Raw genomic sequence first — 22,388 nt, 5'->3', positions numbered from 1 at the left:
GTGTGTTTGTGTGCCAGCACATACATCTCTGGAAAAAATAAATTGAGACCACCTCATGTTTTTTGAAGAATTGGGGTTACTCCACTAAATATTGTTTGTTGAACCCTTCCTTAGGGAGAAGTTATTTAACTAATTTTTATGATTTATTTATTGGTGTAAGCTTTAATTTGCATTAGTCAATGTATAACAACACAGAATTTTTTGTATTTTGACCAGTTGTCATTTTCTGCGTATAAGCTTACCTATAGAAATTAAAATACCGGGTTCACACGGTCACACGGTGGCGCCCTCTGCAGGTCTGGGAGCTGTGGTGGAGTGCCGCAGCTTTATGCAGGCAACCTTTTACCTGTGTCTGACCTGCGCAGAGAAGGTCAGCAAGAACCACATCTGTAACCACATCATCAGTAACTGCCATCAGTACCGCTACATTGTAAGTTTAGAAAATATTTTATATTTTTGTATATAAATAAGTTTATTTGAATTTTTTCAGAGTGAAATACTGATCTGAGCCTTTCTGTCATGGTGATTATTTAAATAATTTAATATTTGGTCCAATTCATATATTCAGTCACATATAATGATCAGTGTCAGAAACTGTACAGCACATGCTGTACTTGACAAAGCTTTATTACAGCACTGTAGCAGTGTGTGAGAAATGAGAGCATGCAAGTTTCTTCAGGAGAGATAAAGGTTTGATCTGTGAGGTCCCCGGGGAGATGAAAAACACGGAGGGAATGGGAGTTCCTGTACTATGCATGACAGAAAATATATCAGAATCCTCTGACAGGCATGAATTAGGCACAATAGCAAAAAACACTGCAGACATGCAAACACATGCTTGGTAAAACAAGGCATGTGGGTTTGGGGTGGGCCCATCAGCCCCTTATTTTGGGGCACACCCAGGGATTAGGTTTCAACCAGAGCAGAAACTGAAGATTATAGATTGTAGATAATAAATGATACAAGTCGATAATAAATTATACAAATGATGAGTTTGCAAGGTAACAAGGGAATACTCTGAGCCGCCATGGGTTGGCGCACGGCCCTGAAACATGCATGTCTTACACCGTGGGATTTTTGCTTCGGTAGTGCTCCCAGTACCCTGATCTTGTCCCGGACTGGAAGAACAACCCCACTGGTGTTGCCTGGTGGGTGCAGGATCACGAGAGGGTCTGGGACGTCCAGGTATTTGTGGAAGTGATTGAGCATTTTTGCTTTGTTATCCATTCCCAACCCCCCTAATTCATGCCACACACCTCACACACAGCTTCCTGTTTCATCAGGCTGAAAGTGTGGCAACCACACCAGGTCTGTAGAGAAACTTCATCAAAAGTAAAGATTTGGAGTGAGGTCGATTAGAACACATGTACATATACTCAGCTTCAAACATGTTCAAACTCATTCTGCACACTGACTCATTGTCTTTCACTCTCATTTTGATTGAAGGTTATGAAATTGGATCTGAACATGTATAATCAAGTGGCGTCAGTTCCCTTTGGCGTGGGTAAGCTCCATTATTGCGTTTTCCAAAAAGGTGTGAAGTCTCAACATTTGTAGTATCTGTGGTTTAAAAGAATCATGTCCTGAGTGAATTTAAACAAAGTCTCTGTTCGCCCAGCCTTGGACGTGCTGCAGGGGACCCGTAGAGAACAGAACCAGAGTTGCTTTCGACCCCTCGTGACCCCTGGTCACAGACCAAGTGAGTTAATGACTTCATATCATGAGTTCAAGGTCTTGAGACACTAACGATCAATATCTGGACAATGACATAGTGACTGACCACAGATGACCATTAACTAGAGAGTGACTGTGCTGCACAGAGAGGCCATCTGATTATGTATACGTTTGATGATAATATCATTTTTGTGACCCGTAGAATACATGAATATAGGATTACAGGCCATTTTTGATTTGACTTGAATATGAAGTGTCCCCGTTTTCCCTTCCTTTCCCAAGGTCTTCAGGTATAATTGCATTATTAGATGTTCAGACTTGCCCTTTTTCTAATGCAATCTACATAAAGAAAAAAGTTTAAACAGTGAGTGCTCAGTTTTTTGAATGTTAATGCTCTGATTACTCATTCATGAACAGACTTGATGAAAATGTAGCTTTTTTGGCTGGACCGTAACAGCGGGGCCAGCCCTACAAATGGGAATGTCTGTGAGTGACTGACTGACTGACTGAGTAATGAAGTTACACCATTGGTCGGCCAGATCACGTGTGTTAGGTCCAGCCATATACTAGGTTTTAACCTGGTCTTGTTATTTTTTTAAGTCATAGTGAATAAATGGACACTTTCACCTTGGGAGGTCCCAAAAACACCTCAGCAGAATCCAGGCCGGACAGAATCACCAAGAGGTCAGTAGAGGCCTGGTGAAAGGTTACTGCCATGAGGTTTTTGTTGAATGAAAATTAATAATTCTGCCAAATGTGAACTTTTTTAAAAGCTTTTTTCTGAAAACGACATGGCAGGTGCAGTGAGTGTGTCTGTTTTAATCCGCTTGTTTCTGTTTTTCATTTTATAAACTTTTTTCAAAGCTTCCACTGAAGAGGCCATTTCACATCAGGAGACTGCACTTGGTCCAGAACAGGTCCAAACTGTGCTTCGTCCAGAACAGGATCCAAAACTCACAGAATTGGGTAAACTGAGCTTGTTGTGGTAGCGGTCAGGGTCGAGGTGGGGTGTTGATACTCTGTTAGACCTGCCAATTCTCTCTGAAAGGATGCAGCCAAGGTGAATGTTTGATTGGACAGGCATTATTCATTTTTGAAAAAAGCAGAGTTGGGGGAAGACCTGTCAGTCTACTCTGGCTGCAATCTACAGGTGCCCAATTGACCAACGGGTGGCTAAATGGCCGTGAGTGCGATACCCTATCCGACTGAAAACTCCTGTACCCTGGGCCACGCAATTGCCAACTGCTTGTCGCTTTATGTCACCCCCAGCCACAGTGGGCACTGGCACAGTCCACATTTGATCTGATTATGTGGGGCTCATCCATGCAGCACAGCAGGGGGTGCCTTAACTGAATGAGCCATCCAGCAGCTTTGGACAGGCCTATGACTTGCCACTGTACATGTTTTGTGGTTGGTGTGTCCAACCCTAAGGCTTTCCTCTTCTTTTTGGCTTTGATACTTAATAAAAAATGTATTAGGCAATAGTATGTCTCGTTCATGTATAAATATAAAGTGACAATAATAAAGTGAAGGTGTGATATGTCTTTGTGCTTTCAGATGGAAGGTCCCCTTGTTACTCAGTCTGTATCAGTGAAAAGAGGCATCAGGGCCCTGGTCTCCCACAGGAGCCGTCTCAGGATCCTAAGGAGGTGGAGAGACAGAGCGGTGAGGGAATCTGCTGCCTTACATGTGAAGCGCAGACTTGCGCAGTCTCTGCCAAGGTAAGGGGGCCGTATAGATTTGACATTCGCTTCCCCCTTTGCATTCCTCAGTCGATACCGTAGCGGAAACGGCCGAGCACGGAGGAGCTTCAGACGAACCCGAGCGGGAGCCACAAAACCCCAGCCGGGCCAGAGGTGGGTTAACTCATGCGTGACCTCAGATGCGCGTCGCCAAGAGCCAAGGCGGTGACGATGGGGTGAGGTGAGGGTGATGGTGAGGAGCTGGCGTGGACACCCCGTGTATACCCATCATGCTTTGCTCTGTATTGTCAGCGGCTGAGGCGGAGGCAGTGCTGGCCCAGGCGTCGCGGTGGGAACCCTGGCTGAATCTGAAGGGCACAGAGACAGACAAAGGTGAGGGGACATAACAGGGTTCTGTTAACTGCAGGTCATTTGTGAAGGTGTTGTCTATGTAATTGGTCCTTTTATTGGACATATTCTGTCAAATATCACCTAATACTTGGCATGTCTTATTTTGCTTTGACATTATTAGTCTCAATTCAGGGCAACTTGCATAATGTACTGATGCATGTTATTCTCATAACTGCTTCGTTCTCCAATATTCTGGCCACTCCGACTGAAAGTAATCACTAGCTTGTGAGTGAAGTGTGCACTCTTCCTCCTATTCATTTTACCTGCAATGAAGAGATGTGTACATGTATATGCATATTTCTATAATAGAAAATAAACAAGGGGCTTATTTTCAATCATAAAAGTTTGCATGGAAAAGAGTGAAAACAATATTTTGGTAATCCCGGTTTTTGACTTCAGAGGGCAGTGTTCAGCAGGAAGTGCTTTTGTAATACATGGATAACATGCATTGTTTGTAAGGAAGTGTCTGGTTGTTTTGCAGCTCCTGTAGAGAAGGCATGCCGCCCCACTCTGGACTTACAGACCTATATGGAGGATCCTTGCAGGACTCAGCCACTGGTTGGTGAGTAGCTGGTTATTCCTGCGGTCATTCAGTCAAGTGCTTTATTATTTATTATTAGGATTATTGTGATGCCACACAATGTCCAGGTGGTCCTTGGTCCCCTTATGTACAGAATGGAGTGTGTGTGTGTATTTGTGTGTTTGTGAGACCACGCCAATGTGGCATGCAGACAGTGTGCTTTGTGTAATCAGGCTTCATGCTGTATATTTGTCTCCCACAGTTGGCTTAAATATCAGTGGATTTTTATTATTTCTTTCTTTATCAATGTTACTGGTTTCATTGTTTCACTCCATTGGAAGGGTCATGCAAATGTTTCACGTGTCATGATTTGACTTTTCTGCATTGCTGATGGTTATGGACTGATATTTAGTTTTCCATGTTGGAACTTTATTGGAATTTTTAGAAGATAATTTATGACTTTGTCGTTAAAATGATCTCTTAAGCTCTGTTGACCATTACTGTACCTAGATAGTAGATAAAAATAAAATTACAATTACCAAATCCGCATCAGTGCCCGTCCTTTGTCTTAATCTGGAGCCGTGCATTTTGCAGCATTGTGCGCTGAGCATTATGTTTAATTGTTTGTGTAGGTCTGGGAGCATTGATTGAATGTCGCGGTGAAAAGCAGGTGTCATTCTACCTGTGCATGGCCTGCCGCATCCTCCTGAAAACCCGCTTCATCGAACACATCATCGGACCCAAGCACCGCAACAGTTACCTGGTATGGTGGGCGGGTTCATGAGTGACCAATATTTCATTTTGTGTCTGTGTGCGTGCGTGCGTGCGTGCGTGCGTCCATCCATTGATTCAGCAGTTTTTACAGTTTGTTGTGTGCTTGTAGTTGAAAAGACGCCCAGATCTCTTCAGGGAGGGGAGCACTCCTCAGGACTCTGCTAAGAAGTCCAGCTACCTGCTGGAGGTGGCAAAGGAGGTGGAGCGTGGAGAGTGGGGAGGTGTCAGGGAAATCCAGGTGCAAACTCAGAAATCCATTTCAGTTTTGGGGGGTCAGAATCAATCCCAGAGCATTTTGTTTTTCTTCCCCCCCTTCCCCTCCCTCTGAGGTTTGTCTTGAACATGTGCTGTAGTGTTTCTGTGTACCATGTCCACTCACCAATTGCTTTTCGATCATCACAGTGTAAGCCTTTGAAGAATCTGAATGGTAACCAAAATTCATTAAAATTTTTCCTTTTTTCTGTTTGTTCAAAGAAAGTGTCGCTTGATTCTGCAACCTACACGAAAGTGAAATCTATGCCATTTGACAAAGGTATATTTCAGTCTGAAAATTTCTATTTGAATTTGTTCTCTGATTTTAGCAGATCTTTATTTAAAAGTTGTGTGTTTGCTCTTAATTATGTAATTCAGGGGCTACTATTATGGGGTTATTGTCTCCTAAATCATTAAATAAATAAATGCGATTGGTCGGATTAATGTGGGCATTAGCAAAAGGATGTATCTTAAAATCTGATTGGCTGGGGTAGACTTGATGAAAAAACAAACCTATTTGTGGATACATCTGAAATCCACCAATGACTGCAAGCGATTCCACACATGCAAGCTGATGCATAAATGCAAAATGAATGCACGTACATTGGTAAATATTTTCACAAAAAATAATGTGTTTCAAGAAATGACAATGTTTTATTACATTTTTCTGCTCGGGAGACATTTGTGAGTGCAAAAACATCAGTGAATCAGTTGCATTTGTTTGTAAGATGCTAAAAATATTTGTGAATCTCATTTTTTTTAAAAATATTTATGAGATAATACTTCCATATAAAATTAAGGAATCATAGGAAATATTTTATTCACATCAGTTAGCGAGTGATGTCAATTAAACTTTGTGTGGGTGTACATGTCTTTACTGTAGCCCTCACCTTGGTGCAGACTTTTTATAAACAACAGAACCACAGTGATCTCCAAACACATGTGACGCCTACACAGAGACCAGGTTAGTGTGTGTTCATGGCTGATACTCAAAAGAGTAAGAGCAAGAGAGATTAGTGGCTTGCCCCCACCCCCACTGCCTTCACTGCATAGCAACATCGGGTCCCACTGTAACGACCCTCCCAAAGAGGTCATGAGCCATGGGATCAGCTTTAGCCATGTTTTGCTGCCTGACCCATTTTTGCTCTGCCCAAATATTTTAATGCTGCTTCCAGGACTAGGCTTAACATAAGTAACACTGTGGGTGCTACACATTTTGAAGGAAGGTTTTGTACCTCTCTCCTCTCCCATGAGTGTAGAGAATATAAAGCTGTGATGGGGCATGCCTGTTATCATGAATAAACATTGTTTTTTGCTAACATAATTTTCAAAGTTATTGAATTTACTCAAATTATGATATATAATATATGCAGAATGTGTTTAAAATGTGTTTATAAAGCTTCTGAGGAACATCATCTTCCAGTTTTAACCTTTTGTTTATTGTCAGTTATGGTGAAACAAGAGAAAGTTGAAAGTGAAGAATGTTCTGAGAAATCCATCCAGGACCTGCAGATCACTGGTTCGGGTAAGCGGTCACAAGTGCAGCAGGTTGGGGATGAGAATTGGTCCCAGGTGGTTGTTGGTTCAAATTCTGCATGAGGCTGTGCCCCTGAGAGAGGTGCTTCACCTGAATTGCTTAATTTACAGCCCAGATTTAAAAAATGTACAGCGTGAGCTGCTTAAAGTTTGATTCCCATGTAGGACACTGCTGTTGTACCGGGTAGGACACTGCTGTTTAGCGTCTGCTAAATGCCTGTAATATAATATAAGCTGATCTGTAATTTACCAGTCTGATCTATACTTGTCTCTCAGACATTTGCAAGTTGAAGGGCCAGTCACAAGATGCTCCACAAGAGTCTGTCCAGCACCCCAAAAGTAGTGGGACAGGTGGGTGTAGCAGAGTGGTACAAAGAACCATGAGAGTTGTAGTTGTAGGCCCCCTACCCTTTGGAAGAGAATGAAGAACTTTGTGAATGAATGCTGATCGGACACCTGTAATCTGCCTGGGTGTGTGATCTCAGGCATTGCAGCCACATATCTTAGCTGGTGGACTGCAGGCTGAAAAGAAGGGTTTATAAATTCTAATGGGAATAATTTGGGGAAATGAAGAAAATTTGGATACAAGTTTATTGAATGCATTTTTTTTTCCTCACTGCCAACCAGTATGACTGAACAGTTTAAAATATCCTCTCGGTGAAAGTACAAAGTGTGTATGTCTCCACAGAGCCAATCAGTTTGTTTTTGTTCTAACCAAATGTTTTCTTATATGTGTGACAGAAGGCAGTCCTGGTGTGGAGAATGTGATTAATGCTGCGACAGCGTCTGGTCAGGAGCATCAGTCGGGTTCAGGGGTGAAGTCAGCATTGATTGGTGAGAACTGCTGCAGGCAAAATTTTATAACATCCCTTTATGACTGGCTGAAAACCGACTTTAGAGTATGCTGTTTAAGATACACTCTGTACCGGTTTTGTGATACAGAGTGTGGTGAATTTGGGTCTAAATTGGACAGGTCTACAGCGGGTGATCAAGTGTGTCAATGTCGATGGATGGCCTCCGCCTTTCTACCTGTGCCAGGCCTGTTCAACCAAACTGACCGGTGACCAGCAGACCATTATCAAGCACCTGACCAGTGGCCAGCATCTGTACTTTTACATTGTGAGTGGGTGTGGTATAAAAATCTGGCTCTTGTGTGCGCTTATCTTTACTTGTTTCACTATGGCCCATTAGAGGAGAAGAAAAACATGATTTATTGAAATGTAAGCAGGTTACTACATGCTGTATGTTAGACATTTATAGTTTAGTACTTTTTATTGTTTACCAAGTTTTCACCTTTCAAAGAATAATGATTCAAAGATTTAGTGACATATTAAAAATATAATAATAATAATAATAATAATAATTACTCTGCACTTACTCAGGGTGCTGTACTCTCAGATACCCTAAAATGCACACGTGTCCCTGCTTCACAGATATCCCATCACCCCAAGCGCTTGGACAAAGAGAAGAAGGCAGGCAGTCTGACCTGTGGAATGACAAACCTGGTCCAGTTTGTAGCAAAGAAGCTGGAGGAGGAGGAGGGGAGCGGCAGTTTCCAGGTGACCCTGTGGAGAGGTTAAAGGTCACATAGGGTTGTGTCCTGGAGAAATAAAACTGTGATCAGTTTATCCCCAGAGTAAATGGACACACTAACCAAATCCATTTTGGGATTGAACTCCAGGGCGTTTCATATTACTTTTCTGTAAAATGATGATGACTGAGTCAGAAATGTCCCGATCCAGGTTTGTCGTCTCCCTATTTGATTCAAGTACAGTAACATTCAGTATTGGCCAATATCGATCCAATACCAATATTTTTGTTATTTTTCTTTTAGAAATTATTCAACAGCTAGCCTATACACAAGAACACCCAGCTTGGCTCAAAATCAGTAAAACAGTTCCAGGGTAGGCCACGTAAGCTTAAACAAATTATACAGAAAATAAATAATGATTTAAAGGGATATTTCACTTTGGTATAGTAGCCTAATTTTGTGGAGATTGCCCTATTGTATTTGCATGGCATGAATAGCAGCGTCAGCTAATCCTGCTGACCGTTAGTGGGTTCGCTGTATCTCCTGTCAATTCACTGTAAGGCTGTCAATTCACTTTTGGGACCTCTCCAAAATTTTAAGCACAGACTAACTACAAGATCGACGAGAGAGCACTGACAAAAAGTTTATATTTTGATACCTGATGCATTTAATTTTATTGCCTTAAAAGAAAAGAAACAGAAAGATTTGGCAAAAATGTATTTTAACTAAGATATGTATGCTTAATGATATGGAATGGTATCATTTATCAGTTGATAAAATGATGAGTACTGACACATTGGTCAGTACCGATCAATGTATCAGATCGGGACATCCCTAGTCTGAGTATTGATGATTGTTTAAGTAATAACGACAGTGGTCTTGAAAGTGCCATTTATGGTGGGGACAATTTGCATTGTATCTGGGCGTGACTGAGAGCAACGGCTTTTGTTTTGTTTCTATTATAGGTGATTAATATGTCCAAAGAAGTCCATGAAAGACTCAAGCAAAAAAATTATGAATACTGTAAGTATAGTAATCAAGTTTTTTTTTTAAGCAAATCCACCATAATTGTTCATTAGATGTCTGTATGTTGCTGTGCATTGTGCCATTGGAACAGGTCTCATCCAAAGCACAGACAGGGTCAGTGTGTTCTGTTACTTCTTTCTGTTTGTCTTGTAGGCATAAAGATGCTGCAAGGCAGTAATGGTGTGGAGAAGGGGCAGTCCTGCAGTAAACCAGGAAAGGGGAATCCTGCCCAGCACACAGGTGTGTGTGTGTGTGTGAGATACATTAATTTTAAAAAACATTCTCAAAGCACTCTTTGATACCAGGTGAATTTGTGTCCATTAATATGATTCAGTGGAGTTGTCAGAATTTGTTAGCACGTTTCTTTCCCAGGACTTGTTGTAGGTGTTGAATGTTTGTTGAAGGAACATGTCCTGTAGACAATGAGGCCAGTGAATTGACATGATTGAAAAGGTAATCAAGGGTGGGTTTAGTTTTAAGTGCTGTTACACACTCCAGCCTATTGGAACATCTGCAGAGACTGAATGTCTTAAATGGGGCTGATAGGTTCTCTAAATAAATGGAATGGAAAGTGTTACATACAGCAGTAGTAGTGTATCAACTGGATTTTGGTGGTGCACTGTAGTAGGCTTGGCACATCTTCCAAAAGCCATAATGCCCTTTTTCTTTGAATTTCTGTTCAGTTTGAAGCGGTTGTGTTGCATATTTTTCTCTGGAAAATAGTTTTATGTTTAAAATAGTTTCTTCTTTGTCACAGCCCCGAGGCTTCCAGATCAGACTCCGCAGAATTCAGGCCCTCGCTCAGAAAGAAATGGTCCGTCCACCTGTCGTCCTCCTGTGGTGTCTGATGGTCACCGTCTGGCTGAGATGAGAACCCAGGAAAGAACCAGTGGGAGCCAGCGGACAAACCACTTGGAGTCTTCCAGAGTTTTGTCCACCCACCACCCCTCAGCTTCCACGGGCTGTCCCTCTCTTGAACGTGGCCCAAGCCAGCCCCTCACCCTAAGTCATCTGGAACGTGTCTCGCAAAGGGCCAGTGAACCCCGGGCAAGCACCCCTGGGCCTGCCCACAACCCTTGTGACACCACATCCCAACCAGTTTTCCCAAGCTTCACCAAGCTTCCCCCAGCAAAAAGAGCCAGCCTACACCACCCCTCTCAGGCAACAGCTTCCTCTGGTACCAATGACAGGAGGTCTTTTGCCAATGAGGGTGGGGACCAAGGACAGCAGATATCCACAGTAACACACCTGCACTCCCCAGTGGCTGTCAGGGGGCTTACTGCAGTGTCAGCAGGGGATAGACGGCACGAGGTCAGGGATGAGGCCCCGTGGAATTATGAAAACCGCCAGTTCACCTCCGGCCTCTTGCAGGCAAAGCGGAGCCGCGGGGCTCACGACCCTGGAGAGGGTGCCCCAGACCGCCACCTCTCAGACGGGGCCCCCAGACCCTCGGGCACTCAGATACACGGGGCCAAAGGCGGCCACTGCGGCAGCAACATATTCATCAGCCCATCAAAGACATTGTATGAACAGGAGTTCCTGTCATCCTGTTGGGACACGAGAGAGTTGACCCATAGTCCGGCCATGCCAAAGGGGGTGCAAGATATGGACATGAATAGCTGGAGCGAGTGCCTGAAAAATGACTGGCATTCCAAAGAAGGCACCAGCAGGATTGTCATCCGATCATCCTCCGCTGGGGCACCCCAAACTATGCGCCGCACCACCACTGCCTGTCCCAGGAACACATCAGCAGGCAGGGTGCCTCAGTCAATGTCTGTTTTGGGGAAGAGATTCAAACAGAGCTCAAGCACACAGTGTAACACAACAAACAACATCACCAACAGCAGGCCCTCAGAGTAAGCTACTGATATCAGCAAAGATGAGATTTTCTGTTATTGCCAACCCCCAGCCTGGGGGGAAGTTTTTGAATCAGAATGATCTGGTGTTTTCAAATGTTCAAAGATGCTGTTCACAAAGATTATGACTTGAATTAGGGGTCGACACTGGGAGCCTAGGTTTTAGATGGCTGAATGCTTGAATCCTTTAACTTACGGCACCCTGTTTGCCCTAGAGTCACAAAATGTGGTGCACAGGTCCCTCCCCTCATGAGAATATATTTGCCTCAAGGACCCATAAAGTCTGCCATATTGGATTTTCCGCTATTTTGAATGTTTTGAAAAACACTTAAAATGCTTCTTCTTCAAAAATTTACCAATTTGGAATCTTTTTTTTTTTACCTCCTCTCACATACCTTGGTATGTGCAGTTATATCAACAGTGCAGCCCTTACGTTTTAGCCCTATTCAACCACATGATGGTGCTACAGATATTAAAATATTTAAAAATATTCATAAATTCACTAAAAATCACAGTTACCTTGCAGATGTCACACTTGCTACAATGACAGAAGTCCTCATTTAAAATATAGATATGTGCTTTATGGGTGGGCACCATCTTTAATTGGCCACCATCTCATATTACATTTACTGGTCTGTTACCTTCCTCCATTCTTTAACCACTTGGCTGATTCTTCTGAAACTTCTTTTTTACTAGAGGGTGGCACCCAACAATGGAGTACCAAATTTGGTGCCAGTTGGCTACTTGATGGCACTATATACTAATAGTCATTTGTAATTGCAGTTATTAAACCATAACTGCTGCACCTTTTGGCCTAGAAACTTTAAATAAATGTCAGTAGATGTCTCACCTCACAAACACATTTAAGTCAAAGAACCATAAGACCAACATATTGGATTTTCTGCAATTTTGAATTTTTTTGGAGAATACTTAAAATGCTTCAACAAAAATTGACTGATTTGGATGGAATTTGGGATTTTGCCTTATTTCACAGAAATGTATACAGGTATTACTTTTCTTGCAGTTATGTAAAAATATGGCCGAATGAAAATGCAATGAATTTGCAAGTAGGCAAAAAGGCTAATAATTCCAAAACTGTTTGACATAAAGCTATGAAACTTGACTGTGCATTGACTGTTAAGACCACGACTCTAGCCCTAGGCCAGTTCAACCACAAGGTTGCTATATAGATCCAAATATGAACAAATATTAATGATGCACTACTGTATCAGAGAGGTATCTAAGTTGACAGCATAGTCCACAATCTCAGTTGGAACATAATAAATGTAAAGTTGGTGTCCACCATCATGAAGTCATAGCTTGCCAGCTCCATGACAACAGCAGAACATTCAGCACTATTCTGTGTAAGTCTTGTCTGTTCTAGAAGTCTTCCTTCATTTACAAAAAAGGTATGTTGGTTCTGAGCACTGTCTGTTGTAATGTGAGTAATGCCTGAGTTATGAGAGCAGGTCTCCTGACATTTGAGCTGCGTTCTTTTCTTTCTTGACCTCACAGCTTTGATCCTCCTCCAGTAAAGATCCCAGGGCTGGACTACACTGACATACAGGAGGTAGGTTCTGGAGCACACTTTGATTGGTAAATTTAGTGGAAGTAAATGGTATAGCTTGTTCTGATTGGTAGACTTGCTTAGGTTTTGGAGCACATTCTGACTGGTAGACTTGACGTATGCTCATTGGACGGTACTCTGCAAGCCTGCTCTGGTATTGCAAGTAGGTTATGAAAAGGATTCTGACAGGTAGACTCCATTGCTGTAGGTTCTAACCATGTTCCAATGTCTGGTATTGTTAGTAATCATTACATGGACTTGAAATACTGAGTGCTGGGTTTGTGTTAACTGGAAAGTTAGAGCCATTTGACTTCCTGTTTTTTTTCACTTACCAGAGCCCTGCTGAGAGATTACTCACCTGCTGGAAAACAGCAATGGGAGGAGAGGTGAGCCCTGCTTCTGGAAATGTAAGTGCACTGTCCACCATTTCTCCAAACATACGTACAGCTTTTGGACATGTGTGAACCACCACTGCAAGTGCACACCTGCACTGCTGTGTGTGTCCTTTAAGTGAAGCGAGTGTAAAGCATAAAAAGATATCCCGAGCAGCTAGTAAGCTGCACTTGATGTCTGGTGGATCTTCCCAAGTGGATCAGACCAAACCAGTAATGCATAAATAGGAGAACTACAGAATGTGTACATTAATGCAGTGATAAAGCAAATCATATGCCAAGCCCTTGCTTGTGGAAGTTTTATTGTTTATTCATTGTTTTACAGAGGAAGACCGAGTAATCCAGCTGCGTGTTTATGAATCCAGGGAGTCTGCGATTCTTGGGGTCAAGAGTTAGAGGAATCTCAGCCCTGTACCCCCCAAAAATCAGGGTCCATAACAATTCTGAGCCTGAAAAAGAGGGGGAAAAGAACAAACTACCCCAAATTCTACCTAAAAGCCTAAGGAAATGACGGGAACTCGCAAAACACAAACTGAGAATGTAGAAGCGTGTTGCATGTTCTAGGAAGTGTCAGAAAAATAACTGATTTTCTATATTTTATTTCAACAATGGAGATATTTGTCAAGTGTATTTTTGTGGTTTTCAATTTTTATATTTTTTACTGATACCATTTATCACAAATAATTTTTTTCTGAACTGCATCACACAATGATGTGTTTCTAGTCTTTTTTTAATCTTTGAAAAGTATAGATTTGGTTGTTGTTTTTGCATACTTAGCAGATATAAAGTTGAACCACTTATATAAGTATGTTGAATGTTTTGATAAAGAAATTTGGAAAAGCTTCAACTTGATTGTGATTTGTTCACCGATACAAATGTATGGACACACGGACGCGACAACCACCGATACAGATGTATGGACACACAGAGGACAACAAATAACGTTATAGAGGTGAGGACATGCCATAGCTAGCTAGCTATATAGTTAGCCAAGTTTTACTCATGACACTTTTACGATATGACTAATCCCTGGAACATAATCGCTACTTGCTGATCCCCGGCTGTAGTCTGTAGGCCTATATGTAACGCTACGGTGCGCCGTGGGTCTGGACCAGTGGTCTCCAACCCTGGTCCTGGAGAGCTACAGGGTCTGCTGGTTTTCATAGTGACTCTGCACTTCATGAATCAATTCGAGCAGTTGATTACACAGTTAACTCAACTCACCTGGTGTCTTGGGTCTCAGTTGGGTGCTGATTTTAAGGTGAAAACAAAAACCAGCAGACCCTGTAGCTCTTCAGGACCAGGGTTGGAGACTACTGGTCTGGACGGTTTCGTGCTTCTGAGCTATGCGCCGGCCCTCACTGAAATGCATTGAGGCTTGAGCGCCAGTTGGAATTTGAAGCAAGCCCACACAATTCCTTCAGGAATTGTAACCTTTCTAGTTAAAGATTAAAGTTTTGAGGGGCAAAACATATTCCTGAATATTTCTTCCCATAGTTCTGATATAAAATCTCAGTAGGCCTACACAACCGTGGATCCTTGAAAATATTTTCAGATATTGTCATTGTACCCACACTTTATAGTGTTATTACAGTATGATCACAGTTTACATCAAGATGGCAAGTTTACAGCAAGATTGACTTTATCCTTTCATGTCCTGAGAAGGTATTTGAAACAGGAGCGCGAAAATAGACTAACCTAAAAGTTTGTCTCCAGTCGTCACCTATCACGCGCACGGCTGTGAAACGGCCTAAACGGCAACTAGCTACATTTCCAGATAGCCTAGCCAAATTCGGTAAGTTTGAGCAATTAGTTCACCAGAAACGGATAGACAACCCACCATATTGAATTGTCATTTAAAAGTATTTTAGTTGTTTGAAAAGCACTGTCTACTTTTCCGTGTAGTTTCAGGACATATAGACACGCTTGGTATCTTCGCATTAAAAAAGGAAAAATGAACTTCGCCTCTGGTAAGTCAACATTAGCCAGCTAATTTAGTAATTAGCTAACGCTATCGTCCCTAATTGCTGCAAGTCTAGTGAACTTGGCTAACCCGTGCGATACGATGTTGCTGGCTAGTAGTAGTAAATTTTCCGCAAAATTTTACCACTGTAGACTGAATTTCATTTGGTTAACTAATCTGAGTTCGATGTATATTGACGCTAATTCTAGATTACAGTTAGCTAGCCCCTGGGCCTGAAGACTCAAATTCCAAATTGGACACGTTTCACCAGTAGAAAGGCATTGTAACGTCATCTGATTAAGGGTCTCTCCGTCAGAATTCGACCAGGATTTAGCCGTTTTACGGGCTCATGTTTCCCATTTTCCTCAGACTTCCTCCAAGCAGTCTTTGTGTATTAAAAACGGATACAGCAGAATTTTTGACATCGTATCATGTCACCAGAGTTTAACAGATACAGGTCTGAAGATGTTCCAAAATGGCTGCCAGTTTGTAGGTTAAAATTTATTTGATTGTATGTAAGGATGTAAATGAAAAAATCTGCGTTTATTTATAGTAACTAGGCTATAACATGCAGAATGCAAACAACACAGAGGTCACGTACACACTGCCAGTCCCGTATCTTATTGAACCTGTGTTTTGTAGTTGTCCAATGACCTCATGATATGCCCTTTTGTACGTCGCTTTGGATAAAAGCGTCTGCTAAATGAATGTAATGTAATCAATGTAATGTTTTCGGGCACTACCGTATTAACTGACGTGAGTGATCACGATAGCCACTCCCTGTGAACTGCATACATCTAACAGCAGAACGAGTGAATTCATTCAGGTGTGTACAAGTAACAAATCACTCTTCACGCCTACTGCGGAGATCACGTGTACCATAGCAACGTTTACTTTGAACAAAGATGGTAGCAACGTCGATTCGTAACATTGGTTTTTTGACAGCTCTAGTAACCGGAGGCGTCGGTTTGTCCGACTACCCTATGAACCGCGTATGAAAGTTAGATCAAAAAAATCTTTTAAGAATGAAAAGTCTTATACGGGCATAACTGCACACTCGACTAGGATTCAAATGTAACTTTTTTCACATGGCTTTAAAAAAAATATTTCAGGGGCGCTGACATGTATTGATGAAAAAGGTTATTAAACATTCTAGTCGTTTAAAAAAGAACTCCAAAACAATTAACTATTTCATTATTTCTTCTTCTTCTTCTTCCTCTTCCTCTTCCTACTCCTACTCCTCCTCCTCCCCCCTTTAGGGGTCGCCACAGCGGATCAGATCCGCATATTTGATATGGCATATGTTCTTACGCCGGATGCCCTTCCTGACGCAACCCTCCCCCATTTATCCGGGCTTGGGACCGGCTCTAGGAATGCACTGGCTTGCGCATCCCAAGTGGCTGAGTTAATTAACTATTTCATTTAATCATTTAAATTCACATTCACAAACTAAACAGATCTTTTAATAATTTAAATGAATAATGACCTCGTTGATTTCCAGGTTAGAAAACAGTAGTGTAATTTGTTGATTTTAGCGTAGCCTTGAGATTACAAAAGAAGATACTTCCACTGAAGGGTTGATATGCCTCTCAGATGGCCCAAAGGGGGCGCTCGAAGCGCAAAAAAATGAATGTGAGTCATTGGGAGGATTCTCCACGATCACATATCACTTCAATTTTAAGGAATCCTGTTCTATATTTTCTTATGGTCATAAGAAGAGTGTCTATTTGTTTGTTAAATTAATTTGATATGTGCCATAGTTTCTGAGAAAATCTCACTTTAATTTCTCATCTTCTAATTTCTCTACATTAATACGCATTAAAAAACTGATAATCATACTACTCACAGCCATATTTCTCTCAAGGCTAATGAAGAAAGTATAGCTGTGACATTAACATCAATTGTCTCATCTTAAAAAGGAAACTATTTAATGGTCTCTCCACAAAGCATCTTTTAATAAACTTAGCAACAATGATACTACATAATATTCTTATCAAGTGTCTTTAATAACCTTAGGCTACATACTAAAATTGACTATATACTAATGTTAACCCAAGAGGGAGCAAGCTACCTATGAATAGTGCAGAACATTCACCTTGAAGGTTTATTTGTGCCAAGCATTTATTTGTGCCAATGCATGCGCTGGAAAATATTCTCTTATATTATGACATTGGGTGTGGACTATTGCTAGTTGTTTTCCTTTATCAGATAGGCTACTGTAGACTCTATGTAGAGGCTTATATTTCCCATTTTGTAGAAATTGTGGTTTGTAGAATCATTGAATCTGGGTTGAAAGGCAGCACATAAAAATGAATGCAACAGAATTGTGAGATCATTGTGTAAATTTTTCAGTTTGGTGCTGTTGAGCATTGGGGATACCGTTTGCTAATGTCTGATGTGTGTCTGTTTATTCTGTTTTATGTGTTTCTTTACTTGTGGGTGGGACCATCTCAGAGGAGTTAAGTGGGGAGGTGGGGTGGAGGGGTGCTCCAGACCACGCCCATACAATTTTGAGTTTTTTCAATACAGATTGTATCCCTGATACAATTTGTCATATGTCATTTTTGTCATGGTCTACAAACTAAAGCTAACAAATTGGATAGCTACAGCAAAAAAAAAATGCAACAACCAAATGACTGAACTTGTTGTTATTCACATCACTGAATATTATTTTAAATGGTATCATGTTCATAATTTTAATGTTATCTTCAGTATAAATTAGGATATTTGAGAGTAGGATTGAATCTTAAGCATTCTGCCCAGTGGTGAGTACATGTTGTTTGAAGTACAGCTGACATATACAGGGCTGTAGCAGCTGTAAATATCTGCTGTGAAGCTATGCTTGTGATTGTGTGAACATCAGCAGCTAGATTTGTCCTGTTCACCCATCACTGACATAATCTACCCACATTTGGCTAAGTTCAGACCCTGGAGTGTCTCCTATAGTGAGCATGTTTAATGATATTGAGTTTTTTCTCAGGAGGAAATTCAGAGCCAAAAATGGAGGAGTTGCTGGAAAAGATCAAAGAGATGCAGCTAGGTATTTAATCCCAGAATACAGTGGGGCCTGTTACAGTAGATGCCTGCAAGCCTAAAAAGTCATTAAAGGTACAGCATGTAAGTTTGGAGAATTAAGCAAGAGAGCTAGATTTTGGAAAAGAAAAAAACGTTCCACCACCTCCCACACCCTTTCCTCAGCTCTCCCTCCAGAGCCCCTCCCTCCAAATACATGCATGTTCACTGCCTGACATCTGAATACTGGAGAGAGGACAACACTTTATACAAATTAAATATTATTTTTGCTACTGTACGTTTCACCTGTAACATTTGTCGACAAAGCAGTTGCAATTAACTAAGTTATCTAGCTAGTAGCTACCTAGCTACTTGCCGGTTTGCATGTTCTCCCTGTGTCTGCATGGGTTTCCTCAGGGTACTCCAGTTTTCTCCCACAGTCCAGAGACATGCAGGTAGGCTAATTGATGACTGTAAATTGCCCATAGGTACAGTATGAGTGTGTGAGTGAATGGTATGTGAATGAATGGTGACTGAATCTGTGTGTGTGTGTGCCCTGGCAGCCTGTCCAGGGTGTATTCCCACCTCTCGCCCAATGTTCACTGGGATTAGGCTCCAGCACCCCCCGCAATCCTGCTCAGGATAAGTGGGTATAGATAATGGATGGATGGATTTGTGTTGTAGTAGCATTAGCTGTGTAGAATATCTGAATCATTTCCTGCTGGCTAGCTAGCTTCTGCACTATCTCTCCAGTATCTCTGCTCTTCTCTTATCTGTGTCTTCTGCTCTGGAAATGCCATGAATTAACAGGCAGACAGGGAATCCTCCTTTCAGGGAAATGTCCTGATTGGTTGTTAAGATTCAGGTGGGGAAAAATTTGTATTGCCTGATTTCAGGGCCTGGGGCAGTGAGAGACAGGGTTCTTTTTCTTAGAGCTTTTCATTTATTGATATCTGTTAGGATGTGAAGGAAATTTAAACAAATATGAACAAAACTGTTCTAAAACAGACCTACATACTGCACCTTTAAATAAGAGCAATGATTTGATTCCCCCACAAATGAACCAGGCCTCCCTTTTTTTCACACAAGGAAAGAAAGTCCTGGAAGAAGATTTGAAAGAGGCTCAGTTGCTCAGAAAAAGTCTTCAGAAGGAACTCGATACCTGTAAGAGAACTAAGTCATGCACAGAGATTAAAAAGTAATATTTGATTTACTCTATTGCGTGAATAACTCTTCCTTTTGGACAGTGCATGCCGAGCAGTACCAAATGGAGGAGATTCAAAAGGAAAGAGAAGGTATAGTATGAATATGAATCTGAAATTCACAGCCAAAAATATCTCAGAGGTGTAAAAGACATTAGCAAGACTAGTATATGAATCATAAACCAAAAAAGAGAAATCCACATCGCTATCCAACTGCAGCATTGTTTCCATCGTAAATATAAATCTTTAGTTTCGTGTAGGTCAGAGCTACTTGACTCTTCATTGAAGCGGGTAATCCGAGCTTGAGTTAAACAAAGGATCTGGCCAGAGAGGACTGAGTTTTAATCAAAACAGTGATATGCTGAAAAGTGGTGCTTAAATATCTTTGAAAACCAAATATACACAGTCAAAACAGCCCTCCTGGAGCAGGTTTGAGAAGGCCTTTTTCGTAAATGACGTAAACAGCCTTGGTTGTTAATGTGACATACTTAACATGTTTTTATATAGAGTCTTACAGGGTCCTGCAGTTCAAGTGTGATGAGCTGGAATGTGAAGCAAAGAGGTCAGTATTGTATGGCACTATGGCCAGTCCAGTGTCCTGTGATGTGATGGACTTAATACTAGTTTTCCCATATTTTTTCTTGTGAAATTTTATCTCGTCATGATCAAAAGCTGGCATGGTTTTGTTTCTTTTTCTGTATGTTAACAGAAAATACATTTTCAGTTTTGAACGTGACACAGTTGTCCTCAGCGCCATGGGTGTGATGGGTTTAAAATGGCCAGGGTTCCTCCCCCTTACAGAAATAGAATATACTGAAAATATATTGAAATAAAATATATCAAGATTTTGCCACACTTCCGAATATATAGGAAAAATATACAAATTATTGCAACATTTAGATATTTCTATATCCTTTTTTAAATACATTTTGTAAATATGTATCACTGCATTTTAAAAAATACACATTTACAATATATTGCAGTATATTAAATTTCTGTAGAAGATATGCCGCTCCTCCAGTCTGTGCTTGCTCACAAATAGTCACATCACTCTCAGTAGAAAGGGTTCCGAAAGGCTTCTCTGTGTCTGCGGAACCCTATGTAGTGTAAGCCTTCTTTGGTCTGCCAAAGTAGTAGCAAAGTAGTAATAATCTGGGAGTGTTCACTTTTCACAACTACCATAGAGGGTTCCATAAAGAACTAAAAAGGGTTCCCCTCTGAAGACAAGCCAAATAACCATTTTTTTAAGAGTACAGAGTGCTGGCAAATCCACATGCTTCAATTACAGTGCTGCTATAAGACGTGCAAGTAGCTCAGTAGTGATTTGACACATTTAGCCATTGCAGTGAAAAGGAAAAGGGGGGGGGGGGGGGGGGGTATGTTAAACAAAGATAGGCAACTTGCTAGAATTAATGTCATTTGGTAACTTTTTATTTAGACTGCTTCAGCTGAACAGCAAGAGCGAGGCGCTCATTGAGCAGTACACCTTTCAAATCCAGGAGGCCAGATTAAAACACAGAAAACAACGGTATTCCTTGATATCTTCAGTCATACATTCAGTCCATGCAAATATATTAATTGCATCTGCAGTCTGGACATGTTTCTGTTCTGGTTATTTTAGTCTTTCAGTTGCGTAACTACATTCCAGTGGAAATGGAAAAGATGGTCTGTAAAATCAGTTCACAATTATACCTGTCTGTAATCGCTGTATATGTAAAGTATGTGTGAGGGTATGCTTACGCTTTTGCTGTATATACCACATTATTCAATTTGGCATGCAGTTTTTTTATTCCCCTGATTGAGTCTGTATAAATACGGACCTTGTTTTAAAAAGCTACATTTAATTCTGATTCCATCTTTATTCTGGGTCACAAAATGTCTCCACTGTTTAGATATAAATTTACAAGACAAGAGCAACTACTGTATTAATTATACACATCTACGATTATTACTGCTGCATCTGCAACAATTACTACTGGTACTGATAATAATACACTTGGCATGTACAGCAATTAAGTGGATCAAATGAAAATTGTACAATGTGAAATTCAGCAAATGTGATACCAGTTTTATTTGTTGACTGAGGTTCTTCTGTTTTCACAGGATGAAGTTTGAGAACCAGCTTCAACAACTGATAGAGCAACACAAGAATTTGTATTCAGTTTATGTGAGCAAGGATTAATTTCAAGCTAGAAGCAGAAGTACATTGGCCTGCTTCATATTACATACTATATTTATATTTTTCAATTCAACAATTATACCTTTATGCATTTTCTTCATTTACAGTCCCCTGACAGACTTCCTTCAGAAATTGAGAGTCTTGAAAATGCCAGATCGCAGCTTTTGAAAGCAGGTACGTTTTCATACCTGAACTCAGTATATATTTAGCCTATCTTAATTGTGCAGGTCTGTGTTCAAGCCCTATGAGTCAGTGAAAAGTCTGCTTTTCCACTTGTTCAGCAGCTGCAGTTTTCAATGAATGAGAAACATATATTTCACAAATTGTGAGGCCTTTTCTCTTTTTATGGATCCAGAACAGGTGAAGCTGGCACAGCTGAATCGCCTTGCTGAGGGGATTAATCAGACACTCTCAGACACCAAAGCCTGAGTTTTGCAGAATACGCTTCAAGACTTATAGGTTGTATTCTTCTTAATACTCAGTTATTGTATCAAAAATACGTTTGAATTTTCTCAAAAACAAATTGTATTTCCACACATGGATGACTCGTTTATGCAGCACTGTCTCTGACACGTTCCCAATTGCAGGCTTTCTCATGCTGTTCCTGACTTTCCTGGAAACTGCTGTATCATTGGTTGCCACCATTCACTTTCTGCATTAGATTCTCAATTGATATAAATTAGAACTTAATTGATAGAAATGAATTTGTCAACAGAGGTTCTTGGTAAAATAAAATGCTTGCATTTGAGTTGTTGTTAATTACCCTTAGAAATTTCATATGGAGAAAATAATTGGTATTCATCAATTGTAG

The 22,388-nt window shown here is 41.0% G+C and overlaps 2 protein-coding genes across 15 annotated transcripts in view; both read left to right on the top strand.

Annotated features, from left to right (window-relative positions):
- Window positions 1-14,068, top strand: part of LOC118234697 — a 71,646-nt gene extending 57,578 nt beyond the window's left edge. For 4 of the 6 annotated variants that reach the window (XM_035431430.1, XM_035431428.1, XM_035431427.1 and 1 more), the window contains 25 exons: window positions 297-430; window positions 1,090-1,185; window positions 1,447-1,504; window positions 1,619-1,699; window positions 2,275-2,358; window positions 2,539-2,640; window positions 3,232-3,339; window positions 3,447-3,530; window positions 3,669-3,749; window positions 4,249-4,329; window positions 4,920-5,050; window positions 5,171-5,299; window positions 5,536-5,593; window positions 6,197-6,277; window positions 6,761-6,838; window positions 7,126-7,200; window positions 7,591-7,683; window positions 7,823-7,968; window positions 8,283-8,408; window positions 9,346-9,403; window positions 9,560-9,646; window positions 10,164-11,262; window positions 12,778-12,832; window positions 13,165-13,236; window positions 13,547-14,068. In XM_035431430.1, coding sequence (XP_035287321.1) covers window positions 297-430; window positions 1,090-1,185; window positions 1,447-1,504; window positions 1,619-1,699; window positions 2,275-2,358; window positions 2,539-2,640; window positions 3,232-3,339; window positions 3,447-3,530; window positions 3,669-3,749; window positions 4,249-4,329; window positions 4,920-5,050; window positions 5,171-5,299; window positions 5,536-5,593; window positions 6,197-6,277; window positions 6,761-6,838; window positions 7,126-7,200; window positions 7,591-7,683; window positions 7,823-7,968; window positions 8,283-8,408; window positions 9,346-9,403; window positions 9,560-9,646; window positions 10,164-11,262; window positions 12,778-12,832; window positions 13,165-13,236; window positions 13,547-13,561 — 3,212 coding nt within the window. In that variant the 3' untranslated portion in view covers window positions 13,562-14,068. The remainder of the gene's footprint in view (window positions 1-296; window positions 431-1,089; window positions 1,186-1,446; window positions 1,505-1,618; window positions 1,700-2,274; window positions 2,359-2,538; window positions 2,641-3,231; window positions 3,340-3,446; window positions 3,531-3,668; window positions 3,750-4,248; window positions 4,330-4,919; window positions 5,051-5,170; window positions 5,300-5,535; window positions 5,594-6,196; window positions 6,278-6,760; window positions 6,839-7,125; window positions 7,201-7,590; window positions 7,684-7,822; window positions 7,969-8,282; window positions 8,409-9,345; window positions 9,404-9,559; window positions 9,647-10,163; window positions 11,263-12,777; window positions 12,833-13,164; window positions 13,237-13,546) is intronic. The other 2 variants (XM_035431429.1, XM_035431432.1) reach the window with 2 other exon arrangements.
- A 79-nt stretch (window positions 14,069-14,147) lies between these two features.
- On the top strand, window positions 14,148-22,325 carry si:ch211-199g17.9 (uncharacterized protein LOC108180085 homolog). 9 transcript variants are annotated; one of them, XM_035431438.1, is made up of 10 exons: window positions 14,522-15,016; window positions 15,127-15,191; window positions 18,165-18,224; window positions 19,286-19,360; window positions 19,444-19,491; window positions 19,906-19,960; window positions 20,837-20,926; window positions 21,502-21,565; window positions 21,685-21,751; window positions 21,933-22,325. In XM_035431438.1, exons 2-10 carry the CDS (start codon window positions 15,176-15,178, stop codon window positions 22,004-22,006), a joined length of 549 nt encoding a protein of 182 aa, XP_035287329.1. In that variant the 5' UTR covers window positions 14,522-15,016; window positions 15,127-15,175; the 3' UTR covers window positions 22,007-22,325. The 9 variants fall into 9 exon arrangements, with proteins under 9 accessions (XP_035287332.1, XP_035287329.1, XP_035287330.1 ...); XM_035431441.1 differs by lacking the exons at window positions 14,522-15,016; window positions 15,127-15,191 and adding an exon at window positions 14,148-14,173; XM_035431439.1 differs by lacking the exon at window positions 15,127-15,191.
- The last annotated feature ends 63 nt before the right edge of the window (window positions 22,326-22,388 follow it).

The sequence above is a fragment of the Anguilla anguilla genome, chromosome 8, assembly GCF_013347855.1.
Source record: "Anguilla anguilla isolate fAngAng1 chromosome 8, fAngAng1.pri, whole genome shotgun sequence".
Lineage (NCBI taxonomy): Eukaryota > Metazoa > Chordata > Actinopteri > Anguilliformes > Anguillidae > Anguilla > Anguilla anguilla.
Note: the sequence above shows the minus strand (reverse complement) of the source record. Positions and strands in the feature narration are given on the sequence as shown.

Coding starts and splice junctions, on each gene's coding strand:
- si:ch211-199g17.9 (XM_035431435.1), top strand. CDS start 16,486: ATGTTCTTACGCCGGATGCCCTTCCTGACGCAACCCTCCCCCATTTAT. Junction 20,927..21,501: donor TTAAAACACAGAAAACAACG/GTATTCCTTGAT, acceptor CTGTTTTCACAG/GATGAAGTTTGAGAACCAGC. Junction 21,566..21,684: donor AGAATTTGTATTCAGTTTAT/GTGAGCAAGGAT, acceptor CTTCATTTACAG/TCCCCTGACAGACTTCCTTC.